A 22,339-nucleotide genomic window follows, 5' to 3' on the forward strand; every position below is an offset into this window, starting at 1 on the left:
AATTAGATGACCCGTATTGATTAGGGTCATACTATACAAGTGACATACTCCAAGGATTATCGTGGGCCTATGTTGTTGATTTTATGTATTATAAGTAGTCGCAGTAGCGATGGTGCGTCTGCTTTGATCAATGCTGTTATCATCAGTATTTTCATTGTTGCAGCAGAAGTAGCAGAGGTATAACAGCAGCTTAGAGGTATAATAGCAGCTTCCTGCACATGTAGTGAACCTTTACTGACAGCAGAGGGCACGATCCGCAAACCAAGGATTTGCTCTTGAATGCAACTTTCCATCATCAGTGATGAAGGCAACTCTAATAGTTGTGGTGTTTCAGTCATAAACTGAATTTAAAAAACATGTTTGTTCTGTTTCCAGAGTCATTGAAGTTGTTTTCAGCCATACACATTTATATGTTTTATAAAACAACAGCAACAACATCGACAGTAGTTAGTTAATTGTGCAGTTTGCTGTAAACCGGCGTGCTTTGGAAGAACACGTTAGTACTGATACTATCAGATAAGGTCAAAGGTGTGTGTAGATAACATGATTCTGTGTTATCACTATATCTACAGTATATTATTTATCTAGGTTACTTTCTGTTTTTACTTTTGATTCCAAAGCGATGGATAAAGTCACATCATATGTTTTGGCGTGGTTGTAATAAAGATATGCTGGGACATTGAAAAAAACAACCTCCGCCCCCTTTTTATCAGGGAGCTGGGGATTCCCAAAGGTTTGCGCGCTCCTGGGTGGAGGAGAGTTGGAGGAATGAAAGGCTTGCACATTCCTGACGGATGGCATAAGACTTCCCATCAGTTGAGCGGGAGGGAATTGGAAAATAATGCCTCTTTTTCATAAATTGCAGTTATAGGCTGTGAAGGGCATCTCTCGTAAGCACGTGCTTTCGCTGTCCCGCGGGCACGGAGTCCACAGGTTAAAATGCAGTCTAATTTATATTCACTTATAATAAATCTATAATCTATAAGTAGAGCAGGGACACCGCATTGATTTGCGGCGTGCGAAACCTGTCTTTGCCGATCACATTGAACAAATTATTACCAGAGGTATTCCAAATATTATTCATCGTCCGAATGAACCTGTCCCAGATATAAATGTGGCTGATTTGGCTGAGGTCAGGCACATCTGGCTCTAGATTGGCAGATGATGGGCAAGCACGGTAACTGATTGAGGATGGCATAAGGTGAGTATCATGTGGTGGGCTGTAGCTTGCATGCACTGGAAGCAGGTATTTTGGAGACAATAGTCAATAATGGAGTGTGTGGTGAGTTGCTACAAAACTATATATTCAAAAGAGGGGGGGGGGGGGGATAGTATGGGAAACGGTGTAGGAGACACGCCGCATGAAGTCTGTGACTAGCTATATGGTGCGCAATTGGTGCCAGACATTCCAATATGGTGACACATACGCATAGACACGCACACACACGCAGGACCACAAAGTAACCCAGAGCCGCAGCTATTGTCCTCCTGTCCACAGCTTTGTGGGCTACTGGAGAGGGAAGAATATGCTGCATTCAGGTACCGTTGGATGTTTTACCGTTACGCTTAACACTTTATAAAACACTCATGACAAGAGCACAGTTAAATGCATATATCTAGCATTATGCCACATAAAACGAAACACTGCAGTGGCTGTAACTTCCATACCAATATTATGCCAGCAAGTGACATATGTCATACCCTCTGTGCACCTACCTTGTTGCCTCCAAGTTCCCATCCAGTGCAGTTCACACTACAAATTATTTGCAGAAGCTATATGCTCAGGAAGCAACCAATGCTCCTATGCTGAATGATACTATGTGGTCTTTGTGGGATGCACCACCTGAACACAACATATATTAAAATGATCATGGTCTTAAAATACAAACAACTATCTCGTGGTTATTGGCTTCAAACATGTCAGGTCAAAATCATTGTTTTACTATGACATCACACACAAACTACTGTAAATTTACAGCTTGGTTTTGTGGTCTAAATGCCCTATTTTCAAAAAAAAGAGTCCTGGTTTAGACTTTGCGGTACAGTATTCCGAGGAGTTCCTGAATGCATCAGAGCAGAGTGAGAGAGCCGGTTCCCACCGCAGCACGAGTTTCTGCATCAACTGGCTCTCCGCGCGAGCTGTTGAAGAAGCGAGCACGTCTTCGAAAAAGTTACCAGGACATGTGTTAAACGAGTCAGTATGCAACGTTTAGACGGATGCGCACGCGGTCTGACAACGTTGGTGGGTAAGTGTTGTGCCACGACACCTTCACGTCAATACACCTTTTTCATGGGTTGCGTTGCACGAGCGTTTTGTGGTCGTGAGTGTGGTGCGTTTGTGAAGTTGCTCACAGTGTCAGTGGTTCCCAAACTTATGTAAAGGACCTCCGAAGTCACTAAATATCAAACTAATAGTCGTGTTCATGCCTTTTCCTGGGTTTAGCGCTGACAAAGTTCGTTTGTGTTTCTTTTCATTGCGTATAAGTTGAACGTGATTGTTTTGTAACCTAAGCTGCTTTCACTGTCATTCACTTTAAACGTTGTTTGCGAGCTGGCGCGTGGTAGTATTTTAGTTTGACAGGTCAGCTTATTGTTTACTCAGGAAGAGTCCCCCCCCCCCCTAGAGCACTGTGACCTTTAACTCTTTTGTGAGTGATGTTGTCCTGCCATAGTTGCTCGAACTTAAGTGTTGCAAATGGAAACGAAAGGGAAAATACAGCTCTCATAAACAGAAGAGCAGGAATGTTGCTTTGTGTCTCTGGTTCAGAGGCAACACACAAAGATGCAACTTACAACCACATTCCTTTGGAATATATTAACATAATACTGTGGTTGACAAAATCCACAGTATTTAGTTTGTTGCAGACTGGAACATTTTTTTTAATGTTAAGACTTTGATTTCTGCCCAACAGTTTGAGAGGAGGTGTGGTGAAATAAAGACATCTGCAGCAGACGTGGGATGGGAGACTGGTTGGACTCGTTGCACTCTCTGTTCGCTGCGTTAGTGCACCCTCACTTCCACAAACAGTAGGTGCTTCCCCAGACTCTGTCTTGATGACATCACCCTTTTTCTAGTGTTGGAAGACAAATTAAAGGAGCCCCTATGGAGATTGTTGTAATGCTTTGCTATGCTTCGTTGCGTTTTACCTCCACCAACTGTCCATCTGCAGAATAGCGTGAAAACCGACGGCAGGAAAACGTTTTTGTGTCGTGCACGTTTATGCTCGTCCCTGTGTGCAACAATAAAATCGCAACTGCTGCATCTCTATTTGCCAACAGTATTAATAGGAGCTCAAGGCTGGATTTTAGGCAAAGGGAAAAAACACCCAACAAAGCAATTACTGTATATAAAGCGATATTTAAGCCAAGATGACATGCAGCAGAGTCTTGGAGCCTCAGCGTTTCCCTTTCGCTTGCACTAGCCTCTGATATGAACTTACTTTGACTTGGTCTTGTCCGGGGAACAACTGGTGATTGATTAACGAAGTGGCTGAAAAGAATGACAACTTCACTGACATCTGGATCGTAGTTAGGCTACGGCTTACGGTCTGCGAGTTCAAATGTCATGAAATCTTGAAATAAGAAATAGCTGATTGCGCAGAGCAGACATGACGGACCAGTTCCATTCGATTTAGACGAAAAAACTTCAACTCACAGCCAAAGGTGTCAGAGAAGGCTCTGCACCAGTGTGATATGGACCTGGGTCACTTTTGTTCTTCCTCGACAACCTTTCTGTGGTTAATCGTCACATACACACACATTCGCAAACCCTGGCACTCGTTTTGTTCTTCAGTTTGAGTCATCTCTTTACCCTCTTTGTTAGCGAGCGCATGCACACACACACACGCACACACACGCACACACACGCACACACACGCACACTACCATTCACACGCTCATCCGCCGAGACGATACGGTCACCCTTTCTTGAGTCAGCCCTCTCCGTCCGTTGTTACACTAAAACGCGTATAAACAGATACTCTCGCACGCATAGAACCTCTCCCTCTCTGTTTCTGTGCACTTTCTGCTGGCGTCTCTCTCTCTGCCCTGCCCTCTAATCAAAGCCATATGTTCTCCAGGTCCCTCGCATGAAAAGTCTCTTCTGTTTGCAGCACCATAAGCAGCCTCTCACTGCGTTACTGAGAGGGAGGCCGTGTTGAAAATCAAAGGTATACCTGCGGCGGATTGCAGGTTGATGCTCCATCCTTTTTACTTTATTGTCGTTTCGTTTTCTGTCCGTTTGGTGCCATCAGTATTGCCTCCAAAGCTGGTAATGGGAAGATGGATGTAGTTTTCTTTCCATTTAATATAATGCGTATTTGTTTCAGTAGTTATGAGCTCTCCTGGTGACTGGTTTGATTAAAAAAAAAAAATCTTTATGAATAGCCTTGGTCCTTTCTGAATCATCACAGTGTTTAAAATTGTCAGGGTGTTTAGCTCCACGTCGTCTCTTCAGATGAATCAACTCTCTCTCCTTTATTCATCTAAAGCCACGTTCTCATATGAACTACGGACAGCGTCTGGAGAATCAGGTCCGGATATTGTCCTGAGTTTCCCTTTTCACACATTGTGGTGTTAAATGCTGCAGTTGTTCAGGTTTGAGTACAGAAACCATGCAGGCTCCTGATTAGAAACCTGGTCCCGTTGTCCCTCAGCCAGATCAAAACCCTGCTACCCACAACGCAAACATTCAAATTAACATACAACTTTCCTACAGTGTGTTGCGATTAGAAAGACTCACATGAAATCGAGGATTTTCCCCTCATATTCTAAAGCACGCCATTGTTTTCTTTCTTCCCAGCGGCACTGATCGCTCTCTTTCTATCTGGGTCGTCGCACTGCGCGGTACCGCTTGTCAGTTTCTTTTCAACTGCGGCCAGTTTCAGGAATGTGATTCTATTGTACCGGTAGTCATATGATGCGTCTTTTCTTCTCTGACCCCCTGTTCTAAAGTAAGGGGGGGGGGGGGGTCCTTTGCATGAAGAGTGTGTGGTTTCCAATACAGTTCCACAACACTGAGTATCCTTACTTTATGCAGCCTAGTTTAAATTGTTCTTGAGCATATTCAGTGCTCTTAATAAGCCACCACTGCACTGTGGCTTGTTATGTTATGTCGCCACTCACTGTGGCTTTATTGTAAAGTTTCGTTGAGTAGTTTAGTTTCATAATAGTCCAGGGAATACTTGTCAATAATATTTTAGGGTATATACTGGATTTTTTCTAACAGCCTATCTGGTGGTTTTGGGAAGATTAGGACAGATAGCGATGCAAAGTGTTGCATTACATTCTCCAAGATGTGTGATTTTATCTCTTTTCTTTTCTCCCCTTCTTCTCGTTACTTTACTCACTTCTCTCTTCTTTCTTAGATTATTAATGGAATTTAAATTAGTCCATTTGTGGCGCTTTCCCGACGGTTAACAGTCTCCTTTTCGGCATCTCAAAGCATTCGTGACTGAAAAGATGATCTCAGTGAAATCTGTGTTTTCACTGCGCGACTGTTTCTCTGCACTTGGGTGACACCAGTTGGAGCGTCACTCTCTTGTACTCGCATGGCATTTCTGCACAACAGAAAAGGAGATTCCTTCTCTCCATGACCTGCTTATTATGCTGGCGGAATGCTAAAGATCCAATGCTGAATCCTAGCGTGAAGTATTTACTGCAGCATTTTGGAGGCTTAGGAGGATAAGAGGCATTTCAGCTCAGTTTGAAATACTGCTCTCATTTTACACTTTGAGATCATTTGGATCCTTTACTCTCTCTCTCTTACTTCCCTTATTCACCGACTGTGTAGCATCAAAGTCAGTTCCACCTCGGCTTTACTTGCCTGCACACCGTGTCAAGTTGGACCTAATCCAATACCAAGGCCATGAGTCATTATTTGGATGAGTTGCGTAATAATCCGCCATGAATGAACATTAGAAAAAGGCTTTTATGTGAGCATGAAGGCCTCTTGTTGAGGGGACACACAATGATTTAGGTTGTGGTCCTGAGACACGGACTCATTAAAACAAATTGCTACTCATTTTGATTGACTACTCAGTAGACAAAAGGTTATTATAAACACAGTTTTGAGTTTAAATTCATAATTTCAGTAAGTGTTTGGATGTCTGAACACCAAAAAAACCTGTGGTGAACTTGTATTCTTCCATTTATCAAAATACAGCGACATGGACATCACATTATGAATTCATTTTTTTCCCACTTGTCTCATTTTAGTTTATTGTCGTTATATTTTCCTGCTTCTGAAGCTAGGAATAGTGTCAGTGCACCGGCCTTTCACCACGGAGCAAAGGTTATAAAACACATTCGTTATCGTTTTTTAACAATGTGACAGTCATTGATCATTTGACTTCACGCCTGTAAGATTAAAATGTACCGAAAACCTCTCCAGTAAAGCTTCAGACATCACTGGTGTGACACTGCACCACATTGAACGACTGTAACATGCCCTGTGTGTGAAAGCAAAAATGAGTATTACACGGTTTAATCTCCAGAACATTTATACTGAACATCATTTTCTAATTCATGTATGGCAGTTTGGAAATACCCGTTTGAGATAAACGAGGGAACAACTGACACACACCCGCAAATACAAAACAATAATATTTGGTTGTTAACCATCTGATTCTGATTACTGCATATCTTTCTTCTTCAGTGCTGTCGGAGGTGCTGAGATCATCCTCTTTCCCTTTCATCGACATGTGTTACACTTTATTGCAGCTGAATATGTTGGTAGTGCAGCGAGCAGTTCTCTTTTTAGAGCACGATGAGCCGACAGCTGCCTGTCCTCATTTTATCAGTGCTCCTCCAGTGGGTGCAGCCGAGAGCACAGTTCTCATTGGCTTCTATTGAAGTACACAAAGTTTTTAAAGCAATATACAAGCGCATGCTCAAAATGTTGCCATTTTCTAAGGAAATAAAGTCCCAAGTGTGTCTTGTGTGTCCCAAGGCTGAGATTTAGCCTGAGAGCCATTTGCTTTCCCGGCCAGGGTCAAACTTCAGCTGATAACAGTACTTTGATCTGTGTTGAGCATGTGTGCGCGGTTGTTTTGAACGAACTGTAGGGATGGAATCATTCTTTTTAATTACTCTCTGGTGTGTGTTTGTCAATTTCACCTTTTGAAATCATCACACGGCACGTTTCTTATGGTGGGGGTGCCTTTCTTGTCTTTATTTTTGCCATTTTAATTTGTCATATCTGTAATTTATATGAATGAGATACAGTTAGGATCATGAAGACAAAGTAAACGGCTGTAACACATCTAAAATCAAACTCAACCTTACGTTAAGTCCACATGCTTCTCTTTCAAGGAACCACAGTGTGGAAATGCTTTTCCTGTTGCTAATTTCAGAGTGTTGCTGAATTATTTTTGATGGCAAGCACAGCTGTCTATCATGCCCCTCGGCACATGGCTGCAGGATTTAAAGCTACAGTATGCGACGGAGTTCTACAATTGTTATGCTTGCCTCGCCCTCCTGACCCGAAATTGGACAGGTTCATGCCTCAACATGTGGAGTGTGTCAGCGTGTGTCCTCAAGTGACATCAGCCTTAATGTGACGCCTAACATCTGTGCAGCCACAACATGGCCTGAAGCAGTGGATGTTGAGCACAGATGGTTCTCCAAGGAGAACACAGTTGTTCTCCATGTTGTTTTTAATTGCATCTTGTCGGCACATTTAGTGTAGCTGCACTTTGGTTTCTCATTTCGCCTCCCCATTTGTAGTAGTGCTGACTTGTCTGTGCCATATATATTCTTATTTCAAATATAAGAGAACAGGGGTTGAAAGAAATTATGATTTGAAGCCAAAAGGTTGGTGTTTCATATCTGGCAACATGTGTAGTGGCTAAACATATTCTTTGCCAACTTTTTCTCGATCTGGTTGGTCCTGATTGACTGTGACACATGCAGCTGAGATTCTTTGTGTCATGGGTTGGGGTGGGCACTTACGCTAATGAAGATCAGAGTGCTCAAAAAATGACATGATTGCTAATAACCTGTTGATTAAGACTTCGGAAAACCTCCTTGATGTTGTTTAGCTCAGCCAAAGTGTAGATTTGTCCCTCAATCGTTCAACAATGGAGGTTAAAATGTCCCTGTTTTGTCTGATCATCCTGCAGCTGGCCGCCCTTGGGGAGGGTGTATAGTGTTGAAAGGCCGAAACACTCAATGACACAAGGGAACCTTACTGATGATGTGTTCTGGGCCCAACTGTCCCAAAATTCTACAACCTAAACCAAACCAAGATACACCCCACACAAGCTGGAAAACCCCCACTTGTAGATCGTCAACCGCTCAAAACAAGGTTCATTTCCTGGAAGTGCTCACCACCTTGGCCCAAAGGACAGACAAACGTCATGTCCTGTGTTTTTTGGTTTTTTGATTCTGAGGTGTTGTGAGAACACTTCGGTGTCTCCTTTTAATCAGCAGTGTAGCTCCGGACAAGCTGCTCCCACAGTTTCAGTCAGAGGTCGGCTTATATTGTGCACTTGAAATCCAATACTAACCTTGAAGATTGTGGTTAGCCAAATTATTTGGGCTGGCATATGTTTTTTTTTCATGTTTGGGTTATGTTGCGATATTAATTGTATTTCCTTAAATAAGAAAAACATTATTAATACCAATGATTTTTTTTTATTGCCATCTAATGATCATTAGGTTATTAAAGGTAGAAGCAATTCCACGAGCCTTACTTTGCGGTGCTGTTGTGTAAATTCAGGATCTGGTAAAATAATTAGCATCCTACTTGTCCATCAAGTAGTGTTGCATGTTTTTCATGCACAATGAGGTCATTTGTATTTATTTAGTTGATATGAAGCCCATTTTTGAGTATAACTTCATGTAAAGACCTCTGGCCTCAAATTCTATTTTTACAAGACGTTTATTGGCTTCTGGGAAATTCTGAATCTTGGCATGTCTCTTATTCCTTATTGCAGGAGTGGCTAACACTTTTAAAACGCTCTCTGCAACTCCCTCCAGCATAACAATAATGATACCGAGTTATCAGTTCAGGTCCTGTAGTGTAGCGCTGGATTCAGTTGACTCAAAATGCCGTTGTAGATCTGTGGAACAATGTTCTCCAGTGAAAATAAAAAACGAGCATTCATCAAGCAGTGGCATCTCAAAACGTCCCATCATTGTCTTCAAAAGGCTGCAGCTTAGCAGCGAGCTAGAGGAGGTCCTATGAAGGAGAGATGTCACTGCGAGCTCATGAATGAAGCACTTGTCTGTTTCATGCCTTTCTGTCTGTGTGGATGTAGCACAGAGCCTCGAAAACAGGGCGCAGACATCCAACATAGACACCGTGATAATACAGATGTGCTGAAATTCGTTGGTTCCCCTCAACGAAAAATAAAACAACTTGAAACGGACAAAAGTGAACCGGTAGAAACTGTTCCAGCTGTATCAGGTTTGATGGATGCAAATGTCAGCTCTTTACATAGCTGTCTGATAGGATTCAGATCAGGACTAGAATAGTCCACTGTTTTGTTTACATCCACTCTATGGTTGCTTTAGCTGTGTATTTTGGGTTGTTATCTTTTTGCAGGACCCATGTCTTGCGCCTGGGACAGAGCTTTCTGACGCTGGGCCTCAAAGGCAGCCTGTGCCAGGCGCAGCAAAGCGGCCCCCGAAACATCACCAAGCCTCCTCCAAGTTTCACTGTATGGCTCTATTTTAAAGGTCTGTGCACATAGCGCTGTGACTTGCCAGAAAAGCTCCAGTTTTGACTCATCTGTCCAAAGAACAGTCTCCCAGAAGGATTGTGCTTTGTCAATATACATTTTAGCAATTTCCTTTCTGGCCTTTTTTTAAAAATATGTTTTCCTTTTTCAAAAGTGGAGTCCTCCTGGGTCTTCTTCCCTCCTGGGTGCGATCAGAAACTGAAAAACCGCGGAGTTCAGCTTGTACACATGTACTAAAAGTGTAGCTGGCGCCTCCCTCTTTGGGTCGGTCCCACATTCCTACCCTGGCCCACGAATTTGGGCAGGGAATTAAGGGCTGAGGTCGCTCTAATTATGAGGTTTCGGCCGCTCGTCTTTTGGATTCATACACCACTGGCCGCCATTGACGATACCAGAACCGCACGATTAGTATGCATGTTGTGGGTGAGTGTCTGTTATGAATGGATTTAATGCTAGCTGGGTGCATAACTAGTCTACCAGTCCACCGTTTTTTAGATATTGATATTAGATATTGAGGTATTGGATAAAGGCCCTGACTGGCCATCGGTGAGCATCCGTTGCCTTAGTTTTTGCGGTGTGTCCAGGCAACAGTCAGCCTACATCACCGTGCCCCGTTTTGGATGAATATATAGCCCTCGAGGCACGCGTCATCCTGCTGTGGCCTGCCTGTGTAGTCTGTGAGCCTCATTACGGGGAAAGGCGGAACAAAGCCGCAATGTTTCTCCTGGGAATGAGAACGGGCCCGAACACAGTAAAATAATAAGAAAAGAGCAAATACAGGCAGAGGAGATACAGACACCGCCACACACTTCTAGTCATAAGTGATGATTGACAGGGATTGTTTTTGTATCGGCCTATACATTGTTTTTTTTCAGGAAATTGTTGCATATTATACCGTTTTTTAAATTATAACAACCCCATAACATGTGCTATTCCTCGTACATCATCTCAGGAAATGGAGATAATAGTACTGTTGATAGTTGTATTCTCATTGCCCCAGAAAGTTGGTATTTCTTCATGGGTGTGAAGTGAGTGTTGTTCCTTCTCGCATTATTCCCTTCCCACTGAAATGCAGTATTTGTTGTTTCAGTTGTGTCGGTCACAATGGCTCGCGCTCTGTGCGTTGATTCAGTTGAATAGTTCGAGATAAGAAAGCTGATGTGGCGAATGAAGAGAGCACACAAGGACCTAAGAGAAATCTTGAGTCTTTGACAGTTAGTGAAATGTGTTTCTCATGTGGGTTTCAGTTTCTCTTTTTAAGCTCGCTCTCTCTCTCACAATACTCTTTGAATATGCTTTGGAATTGTGGAAATTAGTTGTGAAAACCAGGTAAATAGATCATAACTGGTGTGTCTGTGTTCTGTCTGTTTCCCTCTCTTGTTTCTTCTCTCTCAGGGCCTGCAAGTGGATAACTATACCCCAGATGCATGTCAGGACCAACCAGAGTTAGCGCACACACGCCTTGTAAGCTGTGACCGTGAACCGTACTATCAAGGAAATTCCTCTTTCCTCCAGGGTCACGTCCGTGGGTTCTCTATCTGGCGGTTTGTGCAGCTGCACAAGCTTCTGTTTCTACAACACGCACGCAGGGCGCGCACTCCGTGTGGACATGTTGTCTTAGTCACTCAAGAGGTCACTGGAAGCTGGAGCCCGCCCACGGGCCTCTGACCATGATGGTCGGCACCTGAGACTGTTGTGTAACATGACCTGAAGTGGATCTCTCTCATTATAATAAGTGAGTAGTTTGAACTCAACTAAAATACAGAAAGTATACTGATGATGGTGGTGTGTAAGTCAGTCAATCGAAGGGTGAAGCTGCAACAGAGAAATGTGCTGAAACCTCCCCGAGCTCCATTCAGGGGAAACTCACTGCCATTAGTCATCGAGACCATCGAAGTCATAAACGTTTCTTCGTGTCTTACACAATCTATGGGTTTTGAAGTCAGCTAATTTAATTTCCTCTGCAAATTCCATTTCCTCTTGCTGCTCTATGGAGCCACTAATTGAGATGGAAGATGTCGTTTCCCACATACAAGGAATTAAGGAATCTGCATCACATATTGGGACGAATGTTCCCAATGTTAGATGATTAAAAGGACTTCTAAATGCTGTTTGATTTCTCCTGCTTAACTGGCATCAACAGCAACGTGTTGCTTGTTTTCAGAGCTGCAGCTTAAACAAAGGACAAAGCAGGCCGCTCCAGGGAAACGCGATGGCTACTGAAGAAAATCAGTCTCCGGTCGGGGCCGTAGTCCTGGCTCAGCGTGCTTCACCTCCATCCACCGGGAGCAGAACCAGCAGAGGAGCCAGACACGCAAACGACAGCCAGGAAGTATGGCGGTACTCTGACCAATTGTGGTCGTCCAAACAGCGCAGCAGCCCGTCCCTGCTCTTTTACAGGAAGCTGTCGTGTGACAGTGGGAAAGTGACAATTTTGGACGAGGAATACGAGCGTTTGGATTACAGCTCCGAACTCTTGAGTAGCGAAGAGAAATGTTATCCAGAGCCGTCGGCTGGCAAGAAAATTGAAGGAATATCTCACGCTGTTACTCAGATACCTGGGAACAGTTCAGAGGGATCTCGGTGCCAGCTGGACACCCCTGGAGAGGGTGTGGATGCCGGCAGAAACAGAACTGGCAGCAACCAATGCTCCTGCACCCTGACTAGCCTTAACATGAGTCCAAACATCTACTGCTGCCACAGTCCCAGATCCAGTTCGAGCCCCGGCTCCAGCCCCGCTCACAGTCCGAGCCTCCCTCAGCCCAACCGGAGACACATCCGTCGCAGCAGCCTTCCTGTGTCGATGCTGGCTTTCCACAAGGTAATAGAGAAGGACGTCGCTCGTCCATCTGCAATCTGTACACATTTAGCCGCCACACTGTGTGTTCGAGGCACTGCCAGTTCAGCTGGACAGAAACACCATTAACCATGTTTTCTGCTTCTAGACATCACCCTGCCTCTCATCTCGGTGCAGTCCATCGAGTGAGCCGGGCTCTCTGGTGTCGTCTCCCTCTGGCTCCCCCTTTCCCAAACACCGCCAGCATCACCAGAATGGACATAGTCACCGGCACCGTCTCAAAGACAGCTACTCCAGTTTAGAGAGGCTCAACAGAAGGCCCAGGGTTAAGAAATGCTCCCTGGAGAAACTATATCCGAGAAGAGCGTCTTTGGAAACCATGAGGACAACCCTGAGGAACGACGCGAGGTCGCCCTCGGCTGCGACCGGGAACTGCAGCGGGGGCAGCAGCAGTGACGAAGGAGATGGAGAGGGTCTCTCGGATAACGCAGACTTCATCAGGAACCGCAAAGAGCGTTCCACTGTCCTGGTCAGACGCTTCTTCAAGAATAATCAAAAGGTATTTCCATGCAAGATTCCTTTTCTGTTGGTATCTTGAACGTGTTTGTTTCTTTTATATGAATTAGTTTGCTTTTCTCACCCTCGCTAGTGCTGAAACACTTGTCTTCTCTCCATAAGGTGACCAAGTCGGTGTGTACGGGAACCAGAGCGATCGTCAAGACGCTGCCGTCTGGACGCATCTCAGACGAGGTCTGGGAGGTGGTTGTTAATCACAGGATATGGCAACCCAGCAAGAAGAATGTGTGGCCGACCGTGATGCGTGGTGTCAAAGAAGAATTCAGCGTTTGCAGGGAGATGCTACGTTTCATTGGCGTTAAGCTGCAGCAGGTAAGAGAATGACGATACACACACTTCACAAGACTGTAGTCGTCTAATGCATTATAGGAGCGCTCCAGGACTCAAATGGGCCGTTAAGGTTATGAAAACGTAGATTTCAAGACAGCGATGCAGTGAACTTCTCAGGTCGTTGATAGTTTATCTTTCACACTGAGGCTCTGGCTGTTAACACACTCCTGTTACCAGGGCGAAATGATTTATAACTAAGTCTGCGATGTTAATCAGCGCAATAAACATGGATATGCCACAGATGATGAGGCTTTGGGTTTGAATGTGGTTAGCTTTGTCCTTTCTCTGCCACAAGAAAAAGTGCAAATGCCAGAGCTGCAGTGGCGCAAGAGTATTTATGACTTGATTGCAAAAATTGTTCTTGGCTGTTGTTTTCCCCTGTTTGGGTTGAAATCTTATGCCTGTTATGCATGAAGGATGAATAATTAATAGACCAACACACACACACACACACACACACACACACACACACACACACACACACACACACACACACATTCCTAAAACACATGCACACAGGCTCTTTGTTCAGGGTAGGCCCCTGCTGTGGAAACATGATTTATTCTCTTTTAGTCCTGCTCCCCATATTCCTGACAGACTGAATGACTGCCTTCTGTGTGTGTGTGTGTGTGTGTGTGTGTAAATGGACTGAGCAGAGTTGGCGTCTACATTGAAGTTATAGCCATGGAAATTGCTTGAGAGAAGGTAAATGAGCAAGACAGAGTGAGAAGGTCAGAGATGGAGGATGGCGGAAAAGAGGCCGAGTGAGACAGAGAGGAGAGCCGGGACGTTTTCTGCGCTAATATCGAGTTTCCAAGCAAGAGCCAGTGTTTTTTACGAACATCTCACAGGAGCAGTTCAGCTGCAGCAGCCTTGGCTGCCACATTTCAGAGAATATTCTGCTTTTTGCTACCTTTTCAATAGAAGTCATTTTGTCACAAGTCAGGCATTCAGTCTTGAGAGGTGCAAACATTCTGAGAATCTGTGTAGCCTGAGAATCGGCAGCATCACACAGGATACTCTGCTGTTGTCTTTAGTTATCTTTTCCCTCCTCTTCCTGTGAAAACTCAAAACATACGGAGACCGTAACCCAGTGCCTTACAGACGCACACGGCCACAGAATTACACAATTCCAAGTTCATCGCATCGTAATGCCAAGAAGAATATTGTATTTCTATCTAACTTTTCTTGCCACGTGTAAGAAACCTGTATATTGCACCTTTTTAAATATAGATATTTGTAAGATATAATTGCTAGATAGATGTTAGATAGCAGGCCGAGTGCGTCTACATGGGCACTTTACTGCGCATGTCATGTTTTTATTATTGTTTTATGGGTTCATGCACAGCCACAACAGAGCCAAGTACTGTCTTAAGGATGTGTGGATGAGGGCTTGTACACTCGAGCCATAAAGAACACACACTCGTACTCGTACTCGTGCGCGTGCTGCAGTGCGGTTCCCGACTTTGCCAACGTGTTTTTACGAGTCCGTTGTGGTCGTAGAAATATGGGCTGAGTTAAGTCCAGGCAGAGCTGCTTTAATAATGAGCCCATTGAAAACGGGGGAGTCGCCAGCACTTCCCTTGTCAAAACAACAGGCGAGCTACTCCTGTGAGAGGTCACCAGAGGAACGCGGAGAACGCCGAGCAGCAGAGTTGTAGCAGGGCTGTCATCAGAATCATCAAATACTGTGAAAAAGTAGGAACAAATGGGAGTCATGCAGTCATAAACATGCAGTGGCTTATACACTTTCTATACGTTTCTGTTTTATTAGATGGCATACATACAGATAGAAAGTACGACATTTGAGTTCAAATCTTCAACACAGAAACATGAAATACAGCATGTTTCTTTTCATCGAACCATCTGGTCACCCATTGTAATAATCAGTTATAATTAGGGGTGTAACGGTACGCGTATTCGTATTGAACCGTTCGGTACGAGGCTCACGGTTCGGTACGCATGACGAACCGAATACGTTTGAAAAAAATATATAAAAGTTTTTTTTTTTTTTTTTTTTTTAAACCTTTATTTAACCAGGTCGTCTCATTGAGATTAAATATCTCTTTTGCAAGATGTAAGTAACAATACAAGATGTAAGCAAGATGTAAGTAACAATACTACATAACATTAAGGAGCAGGTTTTGTTTTTTATGCTTATGTGTTGCTCAGAAGACACCCCAGAAGATGGGTCACTCAGGTATAGTTCCATCATCAACCGTGAATTTTGTGAACCGTTACACCCCTAGTTATAATACACACACACACACACACACACACACACACACACACACACACACACACACACACATACACACATTATGTTTCACAGGCTCCCTATATGTGGCATGTAAGCCTGACTCTGCACTTATCACATTGAGGAGTTTTCTGAAGGTATCCTGTGGCCCTGTGTTTATTGCTACAGCTAATGAAGCGAGCCAAAGAACACAGGATTATATGAAGGAGGAATTGGAGAAAGGCGGCAGAGAGAGAGAGAGAGAGGAAGGGTAAAACACTCGGAGAGAAAGAGGGAGAAAATGCGATTTTAACAGTGGAAAAAGAAGAAAATCGACCATGTGAGAAAGAAGGTAGGGGGAATCAGGCATGGATACTTGGAAGAGAATAGGGAGAGTGAGAGAGTGGAAACAAAAAGGTTTAGACCCAGTCAAAGCCATTAACTCATGTTTGATATCGGTTTCTACATATGTTCATAATGGAAAATGAACATGATGGAAATATGATGTAATACTCCATTTCCCAGAGTTGAGCAGTAAACATTTAAACAGTGTTCCTATTAAACGGTGTCTGTTCGTTCCCTCCATGCACTGATCACTGCCTACAATCTTCTTTTTTTTTAAACTGTCATACAACTAAGTGTCAGTAAAGTTTAACACAGAACAAGAGGGTGTTTCATTACTTTGTGCAGGTTTTACAGTGAAAACACTCACATACACTTCTGGTGTATAGGGATCAAACGGTCTATAAGCCAGAGGCACTTTATAGTTTGGCTTTTGTGGAGTCTACCAATTAGAGCCCTGCTGCGTCCTTTCATATGACTCAAAGTGGTGTGAGGCTAAATGGTAAGTGACCATGCACACACACACAAACACACACACACACAGACCCTTTAGATTTTGAGACACAGGTCTGTGTCTTGCCGATGTTGTTTAGCACAGTTCATCGTTTATACCGAGTTTTTGAGCCCATTTGTTCTTTGGTGGTGCCTGACATTATTTTAACTCATCCCACTTTCAAAACTGTATGAATTACGCAACATTTCATTTTCCTGTCTTCAGTTTTCCAGTTGATGTGACCGCATGTTCATTGTCATTTATCTCCGTCATTTATCACACGGTACTCTGCTACTGTGGCTCATCAAGTTCCTGTTAAGTAATGATGCATACTGCTGCGTTTTACACATGCACTGAATGATGGATCTGCTTACCAACCCACGCACTTTCTTGCATGCTACATTTCACAAATTCTATAGAAATAGGATGTTCATATTGGCTGTTAATCCCATAGGAGGTCATCTATTATCTGGCCCAGCGACGTCTCTTGTTATGTTCTGACGTATAATAAAGATAATCATTTCCTGTCAGCATGGTTTGCACATCGGCAGAGATCTTTTCCAGACGTGGTTCGTGTGCGAGTAATTGCAGAATTGCGGCAGTGTATGGTTGATTGCGTGCAGCGCAATGTCTCAGGGAGACATCGATAATTGTTTCAATGTATGTTTTAAATCTCCTTTACTTTTGCCTTTATGCTTTTAATGGTTTCATGTGAAGCACTTTGAATTACCTTGTTGTTGAAATGTGCTATACAAATAAACTTGCCTTGCCTTACACCGTAGTGCTCATTGATGGTGTCTATAGCGCCAGGGCTGTCGCTTCTGTTCAGCAAATGTTAACCAAGCTGTTCCAAACAACAAGAGGCAGCCTGTGACATATGGGACTTGTTGTTAAACTCATTCTTCTTTGCGCTGTTAAATGCTATTTCCCCCTCCAGCCCTTTGCCAGTTAAACAACCATACCTGTAAAATGGGTTATTATGTTTAAAGACCGGTTATTTATGAGCTTGAGTAATAAATCTGGCGAACACATCTAGTTCTTGGTTACCAGTCCAGTGCTTGTTTCAAAGGTAGCGTTTTTAAGATACAATGTCCAGCAAATATCCGGTTTTCATCCATTCCCTGCCATGTTGTGACATCGCATCGATTGCCTTTCCAGATTATCGGCTCAGCAAATAGGCTGGTTCGTTTCTTTGTTCGTGTGTGTGTTGGTTTATTTACACGGCATGAACACACTTACTGCATGCATGTACAACAAGCTCTATTCCTTCTTGTTGCAAGCGTATTGAAAGGATCTGAGAGTCACTGACCCACAGTGTGAGATGGTACAATTAATGAAATTACAATTACAGTTCGTGTTAATGGCAATGAACTAATGGCTTTACACAGCTGGAAGTCCCTGTAAACCTGGCAGCATTTTATACATGTAGGATTATGAGAGACCCCACACATAATGTTTTCTTGCTTCTTTCAGTTGTTAAAGCGCGCACACACACACACACACACGCACACACACGCTCACCCTCCGTGTATGTCACACTCATTTAACCATCTGTCTATCATTCTTATGTTCTTTCTCTGCGTGTTGTGCCACTACAAAGGAATGTGCCTAGCAGGCCACTCTCTCACCCAGCTGGGTGTTGCGGCTTAGCCTGAGATTAGTGTGTGTGTGTGTGTGTGTGTGTGTTGAGCCACGCTGTTTAGTCAGATGCCTGCTTCCACAGAAAATGGGGAGGAAAATAAATATCCAGCATGTGTTCATAAGGTGTACTGTTATTCACGGTGACAGTATGTTAAACGGCGTGAGCTCTCTGCTCTTGGAGCTCGGAGAGATTTCAATCCCAGCTCCATCGCTGTTTATAAATGAGCTTGAATCCGCTGCACAGGAGCGCGCATGTGGTTGTGTTTTGTTGAAACACATTCCATCTGTTTATTTTTGTGGGGTGACAGAAAGGTGTCAAAACTGCATGTGGGTGTGTTTTTGCTTCGTGGAGTCAAAATGTGTATGTGTGTGTTAGCGAAGACCTCTCACATCTTTGTGATGTTGTGGGAAAATTGTGCTGCTCCAGAAACAAAGTTTCAAAGCAAAGTTTCCCTCCAGAGATCCAGAGCCGAGGCTGTTGAACTCTGGGTCAGGACCCGACACACAAACACAAACCGTGGAGCATTTTGACCCCATGAGGTTGAATGCAGTACAGCACAAGACACAGACACGCTCCTGATCAATATTACATCGCCTGTATATGTCCATTTGTGGGTGATAACCGTGGGAATGCATTATCATGTGGACTTCCATCCAAATACACAACATGAACATGAACAATATGAGAAATGTAAACACAGGCAAAAGAAACTCGAACTTCTTGTTATGGTGACTAACGTTCTGTTCTTTTGACCCCTCCCAACCTCATGTGACATAGCATCTCTGCTGACTACATGACTGCTACATGCGTCACACTGTTTCTGCCCCCAGTGATGTGATCACATTTTAGGATAACCCAGTAACGTCGCTAACACCTGCGGGTTTGATTTAGAAAAGAGCATTTTGGATGAAAATGGACCAAGAAAATTCCCCGAAAAATGGATTAAATGAGAGCCTGAAGCAGTTGTGGGTCATGCTGTTATTGCTGCACTCAAAGAACAACACAATTGATGTAAAAATATCCTGTCACCTCCCCTTCCTTAACGTTTTGACTCATAATTTGAGGGGTCATCGAGGGGGATTTAGCCAAAATGAAACCCATAATCTTATAGGATGCAGTGCGTAATAGTTTAAATTGCATATTCTGTTTTTGTGTTGCCACTTTAAATTGCACCTCCGAACACAACGTCAAAGTCTGGCAATCGTATTACGCAAGTATCTTCTCATGTACTGTTAAATTAAAGACAAATACAGTGGGCTCGGATGAAAAGGCTCAAGCATGACTTTGAAGGAACTCTACATTTACTTTGTCCGCCTTCTCTTTATTGATATAAAAAGTACAACAGCTGTGATAATGTGAGAGAACTGATTGGAATTAGAATTGACGAAATGAAACGTGATGCTTTGGTGCCATCTAGTGGAGAAGCGGAAGAAGACGATGCTGCAGATGAACTTGGATTGCTAAATATTTTTGGTATGTGTGAACACCTACAACTGCTGAAGTCTGACTCATACTCACTGATTAAGGTTTCATGAGAAATCTGACATTCTTGACATACAAACTATGCTTCCTCTTGCTATGCTATTTGATCTGCATGCTTGTGGTGTGTGTGTGTGTGTGTGTGTGTGTGTGTGTGTGTGTGTGTGTGTGTGTGTGTGTGTGTGTGTGTGTGTGTGTGTGTGTGTGTGTGTGTGTGTGTGTGTGTGTGTGTGTGTGTGTGTGCACACACGTCTGAGTCATCCTTGTGTTATTGCAGCAAAGTGTTGAATACATTTTGTAAAGTAATCGGTTAGTTGATTGGTGATTATAAATAGTCACTGGCTAAATGTTATTGTCATAATAAATGTAATATCTTTGGGATATTGTCAGACAAAACAAGCTAATTATAGTTGACACCAAAGGCTCTTAGATTTCTTTTTATTATATTTTTCAACATTTTGTATAAGGGATTAGTAAATTAATTAAAACAATAACAAAGAGATTAATTGATGACTGCTAGTAACAATTATTTTCATTGTTAGTTAATTGATTGATTATTTTCCCAGATTGCTGAATAACCATTCTGTCCATAAAAGTAGATTATTTAGTTTATTATTCTTACTAAACTAAATAATTAATGGACTTCTATAATTGATCATTAAAATGATCATTAGCTGGGGCTCTAGTTATTTTCCTCGCCTTTATCAGCTTCTGATTGGGAATTAAATAGAGATGCATGATTCCTTTTTTCATCATTAAAAAATCCTGAACCTAAATTCTCTGTTGTCTTTATTTTACATGACCGATTGTATTTTTTGACTTCAGATAATCAGTGCTTACTGTATATGAATACCCACCAGAGGGCAGCACACTTATTGCAATAAACGGGACAGGTGGTGTTTTTCACGAACTGTCCTCGCAAATATTGGGTTGTAGAATATAAGCTGTGCTTTATAATGAACCGAAGGTGTGAAGAGAAAGAAAGAGGTAGCAGGCTGGTCTGTCCATGTCCAGTGGTTGAACGAGACAACGCCACGTCGTACTGTGTCATTGTCTTAACTCGTATTGATCGGGGGAGGGGCGGGGGGGGAATTGAATTACTTTAATAAGTGTCGTATAATACATGAATCTGACCTCTCATTACTGGCTCAGGAGGCCAGTCTCATGAGCGGAGTATCGATCAAAGACATGCAAAGCACAGACTGAGGGCAGGCCAGCTGTTCTGAAGGCTTTGTTCTGAAGATCACTTTGATGTCAACTGGGCATGAAACTGATGAATCTGCCTAATCAAGAGGAAGAATTCAACAGGACACACTGTATTCACTCAGACCTCTGCCTGTTGTGATAATGTGTGTGTGTGTCTACGAGTTTGCCAACACCGTTATTACCGGAGAAATTACCTTTTTGATCTGAACAAAAAAACATAATTTAGACCCGTGATTATGAGGGTGTCTCTGTGTTCGCTCTTACAGAAGAGATTACCTTTTGATTTCAACAAATCCACTTTCTTCCTGTGAAGATGTGTTATATGACTAGCGAGGTGATTCATAGTTGTGAATGAAGTGGTTTGAAGTGTAACAAGGATTTAGTGGCCTTGGCCTTCGTCTCTATTGGTTTAATGGCCCGCAGTGTCACGTGGGCCTGATGAGAGCAAAGCTGGAACGTGTCTTATTCAGCCGTTATGATGCCTTAAAGGCGATTTGGGCTCAATGACACGTAATGAGGCTTTACCCACACCATGGACGGTCCTCTTTTACGCCACTATCTCTATATTTTTGTGTTTTAGCGTGCAATTAACAGACAGGGGAGGATCGTAACAACATTAAGATATCACATGGATGCGAAGAAGATAAGGCGAGTGAAGAGCGTTGTATAGTCATGTTCACCATGTGAATATTGTTGTTCCAAGGTTTTCCACAGTTTTGACAGAACAACCCCAAACTCAAGGACCACTTACTCGCTTTATCTGGAGCTTTCAACCATAACGGTGTTTTTCATCGGCGGATGGCGTTTGCTCATATTTGACCTCGTAAATATTAGTTTGCAATGAAGGGATACGCATACGGATACATACGCAGACATTTAATGTCACGTGACACTTGGTTTTACTTCTGAACTCAGGGAAATAATCTGGGATGAATATGCACTGAGTAAATAACATTACCTCACATTTAATTTATCACCCTGCTCAGTTCCAAATGACACACTAACGTTTCATAAACATGTAGGAGAAGTACAGTTTGACACAGTATTATTTCTTCATAGAATACCTTTAATTGGCTACTTTACTGTTTATTCATGTCCGTTTCCTGACTTAAACCAGGAAGCACACGTTCTATTACCAGAGTTAATAGAGCAATATCTCTTGATGAAAACATTGATTTGTCTTTCAGCACGATGAGCTCTTCCTGACTTAACACACTTAGAATTGATCGTCCTCGGTGGGTCACTTTTGGATTGTGGGCTTTGGGGGGGGAAAAAAAAAAAAAGGTTTGAGTTGTGTCAGCCATTGTTTACACGTAGAACAGGCTCGTAGAGGAGGATCGATTGAAATCTCGTGTCTTTGTGTTTGGAGTGTGCTCGCTGATAACATCTCCGTTGCCTCATAACCTAATATGGGGTATACCCTCAGTCTGAGGCAGATCTCTCCGAGTCTCTGTCCTTCTCCCTCACTCTTGTCTCTCTTTCTCCCGTCTCTTTCCTTTCCATCTCTCCTCTGTAGGCTTGCTCTGCTGATGTAGAGATCTCTCTCTCACTCCCT

At 43.1% G+C, this 22,339-nt stretch overlaps 1 protein-coding gene across 1 annotated transcript in view; it reads left to right on the forward strand.

Annotated features, from left to right (window-relative positions):
• Positions 1-11,895: 11,895 nt before the first annotated feature.
• plce1 (phospholipase C, epsilon 1) overlaps positions 11,896-22,339 on the forward strand; it is a gene marked incomplete at its 5' end in the record, with an annotated part of 55,333 nt that continues 44,889 nt past the window's right edge. Inside the window, 3 exons of the mRNA XM_079292823.1 lie at positions 11,896-12,504; positions 12,629-13,039; positions 13,159-13,368. Of these exons, the coding sequence (XP_079148949.1) occupies positions 11,896-12,504; positions 12,629-13,039; positions 13,159-13,368 (1,230 nt within the window). The remainder of the gene's footprint in view (positions 12,505-12,628; positions 13,040-13,158; positions 13,369-22,339) is intronic.

The sequence above is a fragment of the Melanostigma gelatinosum genome (genome assembly GCF_949748355.1).
Source record: "Melanostigma gelatinosum genome assembly, chromosome: 21".
Lineage (NCBI taxonomy): Eukaryota > Metazoa > Chordata > Actinopteri > Perciformes > Zoarcidae > Melanostigma > Melanostigma gelatinosum.